Source organism: Schistocerca americana, chromosome 2, assembly GCF_021461395.2.
Source record: "Schistocerca americana isolate TAMUIC-IGC-003095 chromosome 2, iqSchAmer2.1, whole genome shotgun sequence".
Taxonomy (NCBI): Eukaryota; Metazoa; Arthropoda; class Insecta; order Orthoptera; family Acrididae; genus Schistocerca; species Schistocerca americana.
Window position 1 is genome coordinate 800,106,888 of NC_060120.1, and position 17,470 is coordinate 800,124,357.

The following is a 17,470-nucleotide window of genomic DNA, read 5'->3' on the forward strand; positions in this document are numbered from 1 at the left end:
TCATTGTATCACAGACACAGTCCCTTTGACTGTTCAGAGATGTCACTAAACCCGCACAAAGATGTAAACAACCATGCACGAGCAGTGCCTTTTAGATAGAGTGGGTCTGACAGCTGATCGGTTCCAGTCATTCCACCAGGAAGGAGATATACGTCTCGTGTTGTCTGTAGTTCAACCATGCCTAGACGGCCAATACCGTGGTTCGATCACGTCCGTATTGTTACTTTGTGCCAGGAAGGGCTCTCAACAACAGAAGTGTCCAGGCATCTCGGAGTGAATCAAAGCGATGTTGTTCAGACATGGAGGAGATACAGAGAGACAGGAACTGTCAATGACATGCCTTGCTCAAGCCACCCAAGGGCTACTACTGCAGTGGATGACCGCTACCTATGGATTATGGCTCGGAGGAAACCTGACAGCAATGTCATATGTTGAATAATGCTTTTTGTGCAGCCACATGACGTGTTACGACTCAGATTGTGTGCAGTAGGCTGCAGGATGCACAACTTCATTCCTGACGTCCACGGCAAGGTCTATGTTTGCAACCACGACACCATGCAGCATGGTATAGATGGGCCCAACAACATGCCAAATGGACTGCTCGGGATTGGCATCACATTCTCTTCAACAATGAGCGTCGCATATGCTTTCAACCAGACAATCGTTGGAGACATGTTCGGAGGCAACCCGGTCAGGCTGAACGCTTTAGACACACTGTCCAGCGAGTGCAGCAAGGTGGGGGTTCTCTGCTGTTTTGGGGTGGCATTATGTGGAGCCGATGTATGCCACTGGCGTTCATGGAATGGACTGTAATGGCTGTAAATGCCATCCTCTGACTGATAGTGCTACTATATCGGTAGCATACTGGTGAGGCATCTGCCTTCATGGATGACAATTCACCCCCCCCCCTCCCCTTAGTGCACATCTTGTGAATGACTTCCTTCAGGATAATGACATAGCTTGACTACAATGGCCAGCATGTTCTTCAGATGTGAACCCTATCAAAACTGCCTGGAATAGATTGAAAAGGGCTGTTTATGGATGAAGTAACCCTCCAACCACTCTGAGGGATCTATGCCGAATTGCTGTTGAGGAGTGGAACAATCTGGACCAACAGTGCCTTGATGAACTTGTGGACAGTATGCCACGATGAATACAGGCATGCATCAATGCTAGAGGATGTGCTACTGGGTATTAGAGGTACCAGTGTGTACAGCAATCTGGAACACCACCTCTGAGGGTCTCACTGTATGGTGGTACAACATGCAATGTGTAATTTTCATGAGCAATAAAAAGGGTGAAAATGATGTTTATGTTGGTCTCTATTCCAATTTTCTGTACAGGCCCCAGAACTCTCGGAACTGAGGTGATGCAGAACTTGTGTAGTTAAGATTGTTTTGGTTTTCTTTTTTTAAGATGCCCCCAGGTTTTGTAAAAATTAGTAGTCTCCTTTGGTTCATCACAGAATAATTGCATTTTTTTGATTTCTCACCACCTCTAGCTTTGTAACTGTGTTGACTGCAAAATATTTGTGCAATAGTTCAAAGGACAATCGTATGCATTATGGGAGTTGTTTGGAAAAAAAACTTGTTATGTTCACTTATGGTACTTGGTGCAGACAACAATAACGCCCACTTTATCCCCCCCACCCACCATCACAAAGTTTGCATTCAGTACTGCTCAGTTCTGTCTCAGCTTTGTTTTTATATTGATTCTTCTGCACAACAGTATGGGTTCATTAAATGCAAAGCAAAAGCGACACAATGACACTGTACTGAGCTGTTTCTGCAGTGATAGCAACAATATTACAGTTCTTTTGCATCTGTACATAGGTACCTATGAGAAACTGTTTTCCATGGTAAAATGGTAGCATATTATAGACTCTTTTCCTGCTATGAAGTTATTTTGAATTCTTTTGTGTGGTTCAGCTTTACCCTGCATTTCTCTTAGCATGATGTTATCCAAGAAAATGTGCTAATCCTATGTACCTGATACTTATACTTGCCTGATTTAATGCCATAGGTTTTGGTATAGCATATCCCAGACGGCAACTAAGAATGAATGACTGACCACACACAGAAGGCATTTTCTTGTTCACATCTCTGAGGAATTCTTTTAATACAGCCTCAAAATTTACTTGTTTCAACACCATAGCATTCATATGGCAGATGCAGATATTTGGATATGAGTACTGATTTGGTGCCAAAGGCAAAAAGAAGACGTTGTAATAAATCAAATTTTCATCACTTTCTGGCAACCGGTAACCGTACTGCAAAATAATACAAGATCTGCCATGCTTTAAACAAGTTTTACATCAGTTACAGAATTTAATGGTGTGAAACAAAAAATAATTACCAAATTTTTCCAATGTCTTCTCAATTCTTTGTAAGTTTTGAATGGAGAACTTTCAGGTAAGTGGTGTGATACAGAGACAACTTTTCCTTTCTTCATACTGTTTGAATAGCAGCATTTTTAGTGAACTGTTCTAACACAAGACAGAGAAAATGGGACTTTGTTTAACTCAACATACCTTGGCAAAACATGAACCCACTGTGGTATTATAGACATTTCAGATATTACTGAAATTTTATGGGAAAAAAAGTCCTGACAGATTGATGGTATTATTTCCATTTCCTCTAGTTTCAAATAAGGTAACTTCATCCTTAATGGCCAAATTACAAGGAGAACCTCTTCATCTGGAAATAAACATTAAGAACATGTGTAGTCTAAAAGAGGGGTTGTGTTAGAAATGATATAATTATTAAAATGTTTTACATCCTAGGTGTCACAAGAACACAATAACAATGAGAAAATTTACTGCTTATATCTTTGCTCTGTAAGGAAACTGAGATGGAAAAGAATGTTCCAATTTCAGCAATTGTATGATACTAACAGTATGAAATCTCAGCCACAACATTAAACATGTAATCATTCCTCTATGTTACAGTATTACCTTACCCTTAAGAAATTAATGTCTAATTTACATAACAAACAATGCATTTCTACAGAAAGGGATGAAACTTCACTGAATCACACATAATCTGCAAAGAGCTATACAGCATTGTTCAGTCAAAAAGCTTAACTAAGAACTGTTTTTCATAAACGTAGCTATGTTTACGCATCACAGCTCTGGAGAAGTTTACTTGACAAATATCAGCCAGGTATGCAAATAACACATTGATACTAAATAAATGGGACTGCTCATATGTGTTATCAAGAAACCATTTGCCATTGTATATTAGTGACTGTTTTTTGAATGTGAACTGCATCCTTATGCTGTAACAATTGACCAATTCAGTTGCAATTTGCTACAGACTTGCCCTGTAATCTCATGGAAAACATGGCATTTATGTGTCTAGAAAGCAATAACATTCTTGTACAGATGTAGACTCTCTCATTTTAAAATGAAAAATACAGTATCAGGGATGAATTGGACAAAACAGGAGCAGCTTCTGAGCACACAAATGTGGTTTCTGTGAAGGTTCTGTGGCGCCATAACCAGTCCTAGATTAACTGTGCTGTTACGTGAGTAAACATGGAGCTGAAGGGCTCCTTCAGATGGATGCAAAACCTCATATTGGTGCTGTTCCAGTAATTGCTATAGGAAGCTCATCTACAGCTGAATAGGAGGAGGATGGAGAAGTTAGCACACCTATCAACATCTACATCTACATTTATACTCCGCAAGCCACCCAACGGTGTGTGGCGGAGGGCACTTTACGTGCCACTGTCATTACCTCCCTTTCCTGTTCCAGTCGCGTATGGTTCGCGGGAAGAACGACTGTCTGAAAGCCTCCATGCGCGCTCTAATCTCTCTAATTTTACATTCGTGATCTGCTCGGGAGGTATAAGTAGGGGGAAGCAATATATTCGGTACCTCATCCAGAAACGCACCCTCTCGAAACCTGGCGAGCAATCTACACCGCGATGCAGAGCGCCTCTCTTGCAGAGTCTGCCACTTGAGTTTATTAAACATCTCCGTAACGCTATCACGGTTACCAAATAACCCTGTGACGAAACGCGCCGCTCTTCTTTGGATCTTCTCTATCTCCTCCGTCAAACCGATCTGGTACGGATCCCACACTGATGAGCAATACTCAAGTATAGGTCGAACGAGTGTTTTGTAAGCCACCTCCTTTGTTGATGGACTATATTTTCTAAGGACTCTCCCAATGAATCTCAACCTGGTACCCCCCTTACCAACAATTAATTTTATATGAATTCCACTTCAAATCGTTCCGCACGCATACTCCCAGATATTTTACAGAAGTAACTGCTACCAGTGTTTGTTCCGCTATCATATAATCATACAATAAAGGATCCTTCTTTCTATGTATTTGCAATACATTACATTTGTCTATGTTAAGGGTCAGTTACCACTCCCTGCACCAAGTGCCTATCCGCTGCAGATCTTCCTGCATTTCGCTGCAATTTTCTAATGCTGCGACTTCTCTGTATACTACAGCATCATCCGCGAAAAGCCGCATGGAACTTCCGACACTATCTACTAGGTCATTTATATATATTGTGAAAATCAATGGTCCCATAACACTCCCCTGCGGCACACCAGAGGTTACTTTAACGTCTGTAGACGTCTCTCCATTGATAACAACATGCTGTGTTCTGTTTGCCAAAAACTCCTCAATCCAGCCACACAGCTGGTCTGATATTCCGTAGGCCCTTACTTTGTTTATCAGGCGGAAGTGCGGAACTGTATCGAATGCCTTCCGGAAGTCAAGAAAAATAGCATCTACCTGGGTGCCTGTATCTAATATTTTCTGGGTCTCATGAACAAATAAAGCGAGTTGGGTCTCACACGATCGCTGTTTCCAGAATCCATGTTGATTCCTACATAGTAGATTCTGGGTTTCCAAAAATGACATGATACTCGAGCAAAAAACATGTTCTAAAATTCTACAACAGATCGACGTCAGAGATATAGGTCTATAATTTTGCGCATATGCTCGACGGCCCTTCTTGAAGACTGGGACTACCTGTGCTCTTTTCCAATCATTTGGAACCTTCCGTTCCTCTAGAGACTTGTGGTACACAGCTGTTAGAAGGGGGGCAAGTTCTTTCGCGTACTCTGAGTAGAATCGAATTGGTATCCCGTCAGGTCCAGTGGACTTTCCTATTTTGAGTGATTCCAGTTGCTTTTCTATTCCTTGGACACTTATTTCGATGTCAGCCATTTTTTCATTTGTGCGAGGATTTAGAGAAGGAACTGCAGTGCGGTCGTCCTCTGTGAAACAGCTTTGGAAAAAGGTGTTTAGTATTTCAGCTTTACGCGTGTCATCCTCTGTTTCAATGCCATCATCATCCCGGAGTGTCTGGATATGCTGTTTCGAGCCACTTACTGATTTAACGTAAGACCAGAACTTCCTAGGATTTTCTGTCAAGTCGGTACACAGAATTTTACTTTCGAATTCACTGAACGCTTCACACATAGCCCTCCTTACGCTAACTTTGACATCGTTTAGCTTCTGTTTGTCTGAGAGGTTTTGGCTGCGTTTAAACTTGGAGTGAAGCTCTCTTTGCTTTCGCAGTAGTTTCCTAACTTTGTTGTTGTACCACGGTGGGTTTTTCCCGTCCCTCACAGTTTTACTCGGCACGTACCTGTCTAAAACGCATTTTACGATTGCCTTGAACTTTTTCCATAAACACTCAACATTGTCAGTGTCGGAACAGAAATTTTCGTTTTGATCTGTTAGGTAGTCTGAAATCTGCCTTCTATTACTCTTGCTAAACAGATAAACCTTCCTCCCTTTTTTTATATTCCTATTAACTTCCATATTCAGGGATGCTGCAATGGCCAAGCAGAAAACATACAGAAAACCACAAAGGAAATCTCTGTGGTTATCCTGGTCAGTTGAGACACTGACACTAGGCCAAATTCAGAATTCAAATAGAAAAAATTAAAACAAACTAAACAGATAGAGACTCTCATTCATCTTATAATCACAGAGCGAAAGGTGAAATCAATTTGCTCCATCAGAATATTAGTGTGGTAATGAAGAAAGCAACAGAGTTGTTAATTTGTTTGCAAGATTTCAGTAGTTGGAAAGAAATTGATCTCATGTAAACAATCAGATTGAAAATCTTAATATAAGTGATTATAAATTAGAGGCATATTCATGTGGCTCCAGCATGGATAAAGGAGGAGTTATGGTAGAAAAGGAATATAAATTAAAAAAGTGAGCAACAGTTAAAGATGGTATGGATAAATAAGTGCAGAGGTAAGTAAATTCTGTATAGATCAGGGTCTAGAATAATGTGTTTGTGAGTTAATATGAGGAAATGTAATACTTGTGACGTTACAGTATACGTATCTCCACTGTGTAACTGGGATATTTTAATGAAAAGTTTTGATATGCTATTACATTGTCTGTTGAACAAAATGGAGGAATTATTAATTTGTGGGAATTTTAATGCAAATTTCTTGAAGGAATCTGTCAGGAAAGTGATATAGAGGTGTTATGTTAGCCACTTATAGTCTGTCATAAATATACCTACCAGAGTTGCTCAAGAGTGTAGCACCATTATAGATAATGTACTTACATAACAAATTCAAGTTAAAGACACAAATACCTATCCTATGGTGAATGGACTGGCTGGTCATGATGCACAGTTAATCACATTATGTAACTTAGCTCTATGTTCATTTCAGAGACACTAAGAAAACAGTGAGGTTGATTAATGACAAAATTATTGGAGATATTAAACAAAGCTTAAAAACTTTTGAGTAAGGTGAAGTTTACAAATAACCTAATTCCAGCTGTAAATTCAACAAAATTTTTAAAGAATCTGTGTCCATTTTTGAAAGAAGTTTTCCTACAAAGATAATTAAATGTAATGTTAGGAAGTTGTTAAAGAAAACTTGGATCACTGCAGGTATCTTCACAATGAAAAAAGTACTTGTACAAAATAGCCATAATAATTAATGATCCAGGAATACTTACATATTATGATCAGTACTGTAACATGCTAAGAAAATTTGTAAAAGAAATCCGAAAGTATATATAACTTGTCTCAAATTGACAGATGAGACAACAAAATCAAGTCCGTCTAGAAAATTAAAAGAGAGACAGAGAAAGAAGCCATAGAAGATAACAGTTTAAAAATTTCAGAGTATGGATGTCTTCCAGAATGAAATTTTCACTCTGCAGTGGAGTGTGTGCTGATATGAAGCTTCCTGGCAGATTAAAACTGTGTGCCGGACCGAGACTCGAACTCGGGACCTTTGCCTTTCGCGGGCAAGTGCTCTACCAACTGAGCTACCCAAGCACGACTCACGCCCCCTCCTCACAGCTTTACTTCTGCCCCTAGGCTGTGGCTTAGCCATGTCTCCACAATATCCTTTATTTCAGGAATGCTAGTTCTGCAAGTTTCGCAGGAGAGCTTCTGTTAAGTTTGGAAGGTAGGAGACAAGGTAGTGGCAGAAGTAAAGCTGTGAGGATGGGGCGTGAGTTGTGCTTGGGTAGCTCAGTTGGTAGAGCACTTGCCCACGAAAGGCAAAGGTCCCGAGTTCGAGTCTCGGTCTGGCACACAGTTTTAATCTTCCAGGAAGTTTCTTATGGATGTCTTGTCTGAAATTATCAGATCAGACAATAAAACCAAATCAGTATGGAACAGACAGAGAAAGGAGCCATAGAAGATGACATTATATCTGTTGACAAGAACAGAAGTGTACTGAAAGACAGTTCATGTGTATCAGATATTTTTAATAATTACTTGTTAAAAATAGATGAGAAAATTGATGCAGTTAGTTCAAAAGGGAAAACAAAACAGTGCACTAGAGAAACAATACAGAGAACACTTAGTGGAATAAAAACTAATCTCAAATTCTCATCTGAAATAAGCAAGTTCATCATGACTCTAAATACTAAAATTTTTTATGGGGTGGATAATAAATCCTCCAACAAGTCACTAGAGTTGCAGCCCTGTATACAATGTCCTTAATCACCTATGTAATGCATAATTAATCAGGGTGTTTTCCCAGACACATTAAAATATACCATTGTTAGGTTGCTCTATAAGAAGGGTGACTCCATAGATGTCACTAACTGCCTACATCATTTTCTAAATTTTTTGAGAAGATAATGTACTCTAAAGTTGCCAGCCACCTGTCTAGTAAAGGGACACTTATCCAATCACATCTTGGATTTCAAAAGGACTACTCTGCTGAGTCACCTGTTTATGTATTTACTGAGCTTGACTTCGGTAGCAACATCTCTTTGCTTGATTATCAGTGGTATAGCAAGCGTCTTCAGATTTGTATACTTCCTCCTTTACAAAAGAAAATCTAGCAATGTTTCATTTCTACATCTACATAGCTACTTTGTAAATCACATGTAAGTGCCTGGCAGAAGTGTCATCGAACAACCTCCACAGTAATTCTCTGTTATTCCCTTCTTGAACAGCGTCCGGAAAAAACGAGCACCTATATCTTTCTAGGCGAGCTCTGATTTCCCTTATTTTATTTTGATGATCATTTCTCTCTATGTAGGTCAGTGCTAACAAAATATTTTTGCCTTCAGAGGAGAAAGTTGGTGATTGAATTTTTGTGAGGAGATCTCACCACAACAAGAAGCACCTTTGTTTTTATGGTGTCCACCAAATCTTGTATCATGTCTGTGACACTCTCTCCCCTATTTCTTGACAATACAAAATGTTGTACCCTTCTTCAAACTTTCTCATTGTACTTTGATACTCCTATCTGGTAAGGACCCCATACTACATAGCAGTACTCCAAAAGTGGACAGATGAGTGTAGAGTAGACACTCTCTTTAGTAGATCTGTTGCATCTTCTAAGTGCTCTGCTAATAAAATGCAGCCTTTGGTTCGCCTTTTGTCACAACAGTTTATGTGAGTTCTTCCTAATTTAAGTTATTTGTAATTGTAATTCCTAGGTACTTAGTCAAGTTTACAGCCTTTCGAATTGATTGATTTGTTGTGTAATTAAAAGATTTTTTTAACACTCGTGGATGACCACATACTTTTCATTATTTAGGGTCAATTGCACCATAATCATTTTGCAATTGGTTTTGATCTTCTGATGACATTAGACAAACAGCAGCATCATCTGCAAACAACCCAAGATGGCTGCTCAGATTGTCTCCTAAATAGTTTATATAGATAAACAACAACAGAGGGCCAGTAACACTACCTATGGGAACACCGGAAATCACTTCTGCTTTACTCGATGACTTTCCATCAGTTACTAAGAACTGTGACATCTCTTAGAGGAAATCACAAATTCAGTTGCATAACTGAGACAATGTTCCATAAGCAAGCAAAGTGATTACATTCCACTTGTGTGGTACAATGTCAAAAGCCTTATGGAAATCTAGAATCAATTTAAATTCCTTTGTTGATAGCACTCAAAAGTTCATATGAGTAAAGAGCTAGCTGTATTTCACAAGAACGGTGTTTCCTAAATCCCTGTTGACCATGCATCAATAGTCCATCTCTTCAAGGTAATTCACAATGTTCGAACACAGTATGTGTTCCAAAATCCACCTGCATCTTGAAGTTAATGATATGGCCCTGTAATTTAGTGGATACTCCTGTTGCCTTTCTTGATTATTGGTGTGACCAATGCAGCTTCCTAGTCGTTGAGTATGGAACTTTCGTTGAGTGAGCAGTTGTATGTAATTGTTAAGTAAGGAGCTATTGCATCAGCATACTCTGGAAGGAACCTAACTAGTATACAATCTGTACCAGAAGAATTGCTTTTATTAAATAATTAAATTTGCTTCACTACTATGAGGATATCTACTTCTATGTTACTCATGTTGGCAGCTGTTCTTGATTCAAATTCCGCTTCGTCTTCTTTGGTGAAGGAATTTCTGAGACTGTGTTTAGCAACGCTGCTTTAGCAGCACTGTCATCTACAGTATTTCCATTGCTGTGGTGCAGAGAAGTCAGTGATTGTGTCTTGCCACTAGCATACTTTACGCATGACCAGAATCTCTTTAGATTTTCTGCCAGGTTTTGAGACAAAATTTCGTTGTGTTAACTATTATAAGCATCTAACACTGAAGTCTGCACTAACTTTTGAGCTTCTTTAAAAGATTGACACTCTTGTGCTTGTTTAAATTTGGCATGCGCTTTTCATTGTTTCTGCAGCAGTGCTCCGACTGCCTTCTGCACCATGGGTAATCATCTCCGTCATTTGTTAATTTACTTGGAGAAAATCTCTCAATGCTATATGGTCAATGGCAAGTAGCTGACTGTATTGGGCAAAATATGTGTTAACTTAGGGATTTGTGGGCTGATGTGGCTGATAAAATTTACTATTTAAAGAGTCTATTGACTGATGTACTGCTTGGTTATGATTTTTTAAAGAAGACAGGATGCATTCTAGATTATGTAAAAAGAGAGTTCCTTTTTTTAGGTATTTGCTGTATAACCATAATGATATTCAAGGGGTGTGTAGTGTCAAAGGGAAAGTACCCATTTTAATGTTGCTCATCTCAGTGAAATTTAGGCTCAGCAATTGATAGGAGTACTTGAAGAATTTCCCAATGTACTAACTGATAAATTAGGAGTCACGGATAAAATTGAGTACAAAATTCAGCTCACTGATCAAATCCCTATCTGCTAATCCCCTTATCAATTGTCTAATCCTAAAATAAAAGAGTTTTATAAAATTATTACTTGACTTTGACAGGTGGTTTTATTAGGCCACCAGTATCTCTGTATGCATTGCCAGATTTTATGGTTCCTAAGCACAGTGTAAGGATTATTGTCCAGTGGTTGATGATCACTCCCTATCAAAAGTAGTATTGGAATTAGTATGTTACTGTCTAATCTGGTATTCAGAAACTTCGTATTTTATCACACTAGATCCTAGGTCTATCATCAGGTGCCACTGGCCAAAGAGTCAAAGCCCCTAATCGCATTTTGTACTAATTGGATTCTGTCTGAATACTGCGTCACTTTCGGGTTAGCAACTGCTGGGATCAGTGTGAGGGGAGCTCAAATACAAATGTGTTTACAGTTACTAATATGATATTGTAATATACATGAAGACTTTCATTGAACACCACAATCATTTATGCCAGGTCTTGTGCCTTTTCCATGAAGCCAGGCTGACTGTACAACATTACAAAGTAAATCGGGCCCAATGAGAGATTTCCTTTTTGGGACACATTCTGTTAGCTTATGGAATGAAGAGCAATCAGGATCATACTAAGCCTACCTACCAATTCCCCCTACATAAATAGAAGAAAGGCATGGATAGATTCATAGGAGGCGATTTTTAAAGAGAGAGAGAGAAAGAAGAAGAAGAAGAAAGTATCACTTATTCTGCCCAATTGTCCACACCTCTGAATCAGTTGCTCCCAGCAATCTGTGTTTGAGGCCTTGAAAATGGTCTTGGCTATCACACCTGTCTTACATGTTTCTGATTTTGACCATGAATTTATCTTGCAAACTGATGCCTCTCATTCAGAAATAGTGGCCATATTGCTTCAAGAATGAGGGGGTACTAGGACCCTGTAGCCCACCGATGTCAAGTACTCTGTATGTGAACTGGAGGCCTTGACTCTCTTGTCTGAACTTGAGAAATTTAAGTTCCACCTTGAAAGCAAATTATTCCGGCTGCGAACAGATAATCAGGTTTTCACCCATTTATGGGCAAGGCTCCACAAAACAGGAAGGATTGGGGGGTGGGCAGTTGGAATTTCCGTCTCCCACTTTCAAGTGAAGCATATCAAAGCTGCAAACAACCAAGTGGCTGAATCTCTCTGTCACATGTTCAAATGCATCTCAGAAGTTATTAAGACCGCACAAAGTATCCAGGAATCCGTATGTGTTTCTGCTGTTCTTGGAGGGATTCCTGCACTGTTCAGCAACTTAAAAGAGGAACCAGATGAGGATGCACAATGAAAGGACATGGTCAACAGATTCTGGGTTATTCTATCAATAAAGGCCTCTTAAAGACCTGCTATTATGGGAGGATGAGAGTTTGTCCTCCAAAGAATTGACTTAAGTGGTTTTTAAATACTTCCACCAATCTTTCGGTACTGAATTCGGTTTGATGTTCTTGATGTAAACTGATATGGCTTATACTGCTGGCTGTTGGTTTGGCCAAAGCCCTTAACATGTATCGGAATCCCAATAATAAGGACATGGCTGAGTTAAAGATTTATTTGAAGGGCTTCCATTTTACCTTGTTAAGTTTGTGAGCAATTGGCGTAAAAGGAATTGCTTTTAACAATGCTTTGCTTGATTTTACCTGCACCACTATTGCAGGTGTTTTTTAATATTAGGTATCTTACATTTTTTATTGTTTGTTAACCTTTGACTAGAAAGACACATTTTTATCTGTACTAATGGTACATGTATTTTCTAAGTTTAGGTACCTTTAAAATTTTTCATTGTCAGTTAATTTTGATCCAGAAAGATTTTTCTGTACGTGCACAACTGGTGTGTGTCGTCTCTGGGTTTAGGTATCTTCAAATTTTTCATTGTCAGTTACGACTGAAAAGGCCATGCTTGTGTTGCAATTTATTTAGTTGGTACTTGCAGGTCCAAAGGGCTCACTTGTCTGCCCTCATTTCCTCTGTCATGGTTGGAGGCCCTCACACTATTTACCATTTATATGTTATGTGAATTTAATGTATTTTCTATGTGTGTGTTTTACAATCTGTACTAAATGGAGTAACAGTTTGGGGCATTGGCTGAGCTCAAGATTGTTATTTTGCTTTGGTTAATCCATCCATTTAGCCCCTTTATTTGCTTTGGATTTGTCTTTCATTGCTCTTCTAAATAATTGCTTATGCTTGTTGTTTTGCTAATGATGACTCTCTTATTTTAAAGCCTGTGTAGATGCTGCATATTCTATTACCTTGAAAAATTTTTTTAATGATTGAAGCAAATGCATATTATAGTCTTTGTAATATTGTTTTCCAAGTCACCAAAACTACTGTCAGACCCAGTAAATACCTCTGGGGCAGTTTTCTAATGTTTATGGGGTGCAAAGAGTTTGTTTTACTTTGATTAAAAAAAAGGGAATTCTCTGTACAGAAACTGTAATTTTACAGTTTTTTGTTTGGGGTGTTTCCGGGAGCTTAATGGCTCATATATGTTTACATTAAAATTGGCTTCATCTTTGCTGGACTACAATTCCTATAAAGGCTCTTCTTTCATCTTACAAAACTGCTTACCATGCAGAAAAGAACAGGAAACCTCACACCACTGAGGAAGACTTTATTTTACCAGCTGCCCTGGACACGGTATCTATTATGATAGGTGAGTCAGCTGCCACGCAATTGACAAGTTTCCCTTTGTCAGAAAACACTATTAGTCATTCAATACTCAATATGAGTGATGACATTAATGATAAGTTGGTTGAAAAGCTCAAAGGTAATGGTGATTTTGCTACTCAGTTTGAGAAAGCTACAAACAACCATAATGTGGTACTATCTAATTTGTTACATGTGGTTTACACATGGCAACAGATTTCATGGGGTTGGGTTGGGCTCTTTGGGGAAGGAGACCAGACATCGAGGTCATCGGTCTCATCGGATTGGGGAAGGATGGGGAAGGAAGTCAGCCGTGCCCTTTCAAAGGAACCATCCCGGCATTTGCCTGGAGCGATTTAGGGAAATCACGGAAAACCCAAATCAGGATGGCCAGACGCGGGATTGAACTGTCGTTCTCCTGAATGCGAGTCCAGTGTCTAACCACTGCGCCACCTCGTTTGGTTCAGATTTCATGACTGTCTGCAGGAAAATAGTTCCTGGAACAAAAGTAACAGTCCTCTATCAAGTACTACAATTGTATCTGAAAGAAAACAGCATTAATTGGGAAAACTGCATAGATGTGTGTACAGACGGGAAAATGATATATTTACCAAAATACATTTATATTCACCGAAATTGCTAGAAGTGACGACCTCCCACTTCCCTGCGTCCCCGAAGGCTGCACTTGGCAGGCACATGTTGTGGAAAACTGCTGATGTGTTCTGCAGGTCAAACCCATTTTGAATATGCTCCCTCAAGACATCACTCTGGGTATGTGAATTGAATGTATCCTGATTTTACATGTCCCTTGGATTCAAATGTGATGATTGAGAAAGCCATTCAATAGGCTCCTTCTACCAATCTACCTGTTAGGAAATTGGTTACAGAAATATTAGTGAACTATCTGTGTAAAGTGAGGTGGGGCACCATTGGGCATAAACCACATTCACTGAGTTATGTCTAGATATACATCAAGTAAATGAAGCAATGTCTGAGAAACTGCTGATACTTTTGTCCAGTAAAATGTGGAAAATGCAGGGGCCTAAGAGATAACCATGAATGACTCCATCCCACATGTTGAGGTCATACCTCCTTTGATGTCTTTCTTGTTGCACTTTGTAAGGGTTTCACAAGCTCAGTCATGGTTGTTATGGCAACTGAAGATCACATCATGTGAAAAGCTAGCCTTGTCAATGAATAAGGTACATGCTAGGAACTGAAGAAATACAGCACACTGCACCAACAAGAATTAGCACGAAGTTATTCTTTGCTCCCACACTTTCATGTGATTAATGCTTCCCATCCTCCCGGGATTCGATTCCTGGTACTGGGATATTTCCTTGATGGGAGGACTGAAACAGGGTACTCTCAGCCTTGTGATGCCAACTGAAGAGCTACTTGACAGAGAACTAGTGGCTCCAAGATCAAGAAATCTGACAACAACTGAGAGGGTGGTGCACTGACCTCATGTTCCTCCCTACTGCATCCAATGATGCTATTGGCAGAGGATGATATGGCAATTCGTCAGTTCTGATTGGTTTACCAGGGCCAGAATGTGAAGCTTTGCTTGCTTTTTTGCCTTCAAGCAACTGTCCTTATACTAGCTGATGGAATTTCATTCACAGTATGACAAACTCATTCTTCAAGCTCAGATGCTCTCCAACCCCTCTGGAACTATCTTCTCAAATGAGACTGTCTCTTTCAAGCACCGGCAGAGTCATATAAACAGTCTTGCACAAGGTAACTACCTCCCAGGATAACTGACATACTGTGCTCATGTTACCATCTCCTAGCCATGCATATGAGGTCTGTTCAACAAGTTCCGGAACATTCATAATTTTGCGCCTGTGTGAAATGCAGTTGACACCCCTGCACATGACTGTGTTTAATGCATAACTTTGGGAAGTTTCATTGTTGTATGTCTGTTAGTTATTGTACAGTGCTGTATTTAGTAGAATGTTGTGTCACACAGTTTGCAAATTTTGAGATGGCAGAGTTAAGAGGAGCAAAGCATCTGACTTAAATTTTGCTTGAAACTTAAGAAAACAATTACAGAGAAAACCATATTATACAAGGGGCCAGCAGTGATGAATGCTTAGGCTGTACTTGGTGTTATAAATGGTTCACATGGTTTAAAAATGGCCGAACAGAAGTTAAAGGTGACCCTCGTTCAGAGTGCATTTCAACGTCCACTGAAGACTCTTATGTCAGGAATGTCAACAAAATTTTTTGTGCCAATCAAAGACTGACTGCCCAAGAGATTGCAAAAAATGTAACATTTCAGTTGGATCATGTCATGAAAATGTGAGAAGGTGAAATATTACTGTATCTCATTGCTACCTATCAGAACCCCTCGGAGAGTATTAAAGATAAACACCAGTCCTAATTGTTCAATTGTAAAGTGACCTGTTTCCAAATTACATACAAAAATAACCACTATTTCAGTATACATATAATTCGAAAACGATGCTTTGCTGATTAACATTGTTCTTATGTGAGAAACACAATATAAATGTAAATGTACTGTAACTAATCGAAAGAAATGTAGCACATGGTCAGGATGTACCAGTAAACCTATCAGTATAAAATTACTACAGCAAATTAAATAGAATGTATAAATAAAGCATGTTAATTGAATCTCTGATATACGTTAGCACTAAAATTCAGGCACTAGTTGATTTGTTATAAACAAATTTAGAAATGTAATTGTTACCTGTAACATAATTGGTCAGAAAATGTTATATTAACTCGTAACTAAGTTGAAAATAGGTTCACCTTGTTCAGCATTGAGATTGTAAATTTTTAGATTGTAAATTCGGTTTAACTTTCAGTTGTGATTTTACATAAAATTGTAATTTTCATTGTAGGTAATTGTTAACAAAAGTATAAATAGAGGTCACGCAGGCGCCTTGGGGCACTCATTTTTGGCTAGGGTTGCGAGAAAATGTATTGTAGGATCACTCGTTTGTTGATTGTTGTGAACTCTGTGTCGTTTGATGTCAACTTTGGGTACATGTAATGTAACCAGTACAGTTCACCAGGCTCGGAAACCAGAGTCCTGGAAATATATTGGTATTAAAACTGCACTGTACTTTGGAATTTATTTGGGAGTCTTCCGCAATCCTTTTAATAGGCTGCACAGCGACAAGACATGAATCCAGGAATTTTACAAAACCCCGAGAACTAAACAACTCTAAATGTTGGTAGAACTGACGTGAAAACAACAGCCCATCGACTGGGCATTTCAACTATGGTCGAAGCTCAAAACATTTGCAACGCGGAGGTGGGAAAATTTAAACATCTCAAAGGAAATTGCTTGAAATGTAGTGACAGAATTCATCACTGTGCTGCCTCAATCTCCTTACTTTCTGGACCTGGCCCTGTGGCCCTGCAGACTTCTTCCTCTTCTTTTTTTACAAACTTGGAAACCCCATTGAAAGGATGAATATTTGCAATGAGAGAAGAGATAAAAGAAAATTTGCAGACAGCACTTTGCATGATCCAGCAAGAAGTGTACCAAGACCGCTTCCAGAAGTGGGAACAGCATTGGAAGCAGTGTATGAATTGTGGAGGAAGTATTTTGAAGGAGACCATGCACAACGGGCCTCTTATAGTGCATATCCTTTATTTCAGATACTGAATACTTTGTTGTGATGGAAGATACTTTAAAACAGAACAAACAACAATCCGACAAAACAAAACAAATGCCATGACCAACCATAAATAAGAAAGTGATTTAAAAATGCTCTGGGAGTGACTACTGGTAACCCCTTTCGCATATTCCAATGAAGGATTTTTGGATCCACGTTCATAAGTACTTTTTGTACAGTTTTGATGTCAAGAATAAATTCCTAAAGCTTTTAACACATGTTTTCATACACCTTAGAGTGTGTGTGTGTGTGTGTGTGTGTGTGTGTGTGTGTGTGTGTGTGTGTGTTCAATCTATGTCTGCTCTATTGACCTGTTCTGCAACACATCATTTATTGTGAAAACAGTCTATGGAACGAGTAACTAACTGACTAAATATGGAGACACTAAGTTACTGCTAGATAAAGGAAATAATATTCTGTCTTTATAATCTACTGAGCAATGAACAAATATGAGCTTCTGAGAACTGGGCTAAAAAGTACTGACTGAACAGCTACAAAGAGGATAAAAAGTTGGGAACAATTTTTGTCAGATGTTCAATCATAAACTATCTCCCAAACAACCTGCAAGAA

At 39.1% G+C, this 17,470-nt stretch overlaps 1 protein-coding gene across 1 annotated transcript in view; it reads right to left on the reverse strand.

Annotated features, from left to right (window-relative positions):
• LOC124594447 (uncharacterized protein C18orf63-like) overlaps positions 1–17,470 on the reverse strand; it is a 127,778-nt gene that overhangs the window by 42,861 nt on the left and 67,447 nt on the right. The window contains exons 5-7 of the mRNA XM_047132823.1: positions 2,531–2,696; positions 2,356–2,452; positions 2,006–2,269 (exon numbers count right to left, since the gene is read on the reverse strand). Of these exons, the coding sequence (XP_046988779.1) occupies positions 2,006–2,269; positions 2,356–2,452; positions 2,531–2,696 (527 nt within the window). The remainder of the gene's footprint in view (positions 1–2,005; positions 2,270–2,355; positions 2,453–2,530; positions 2,697–17,470) is intronic.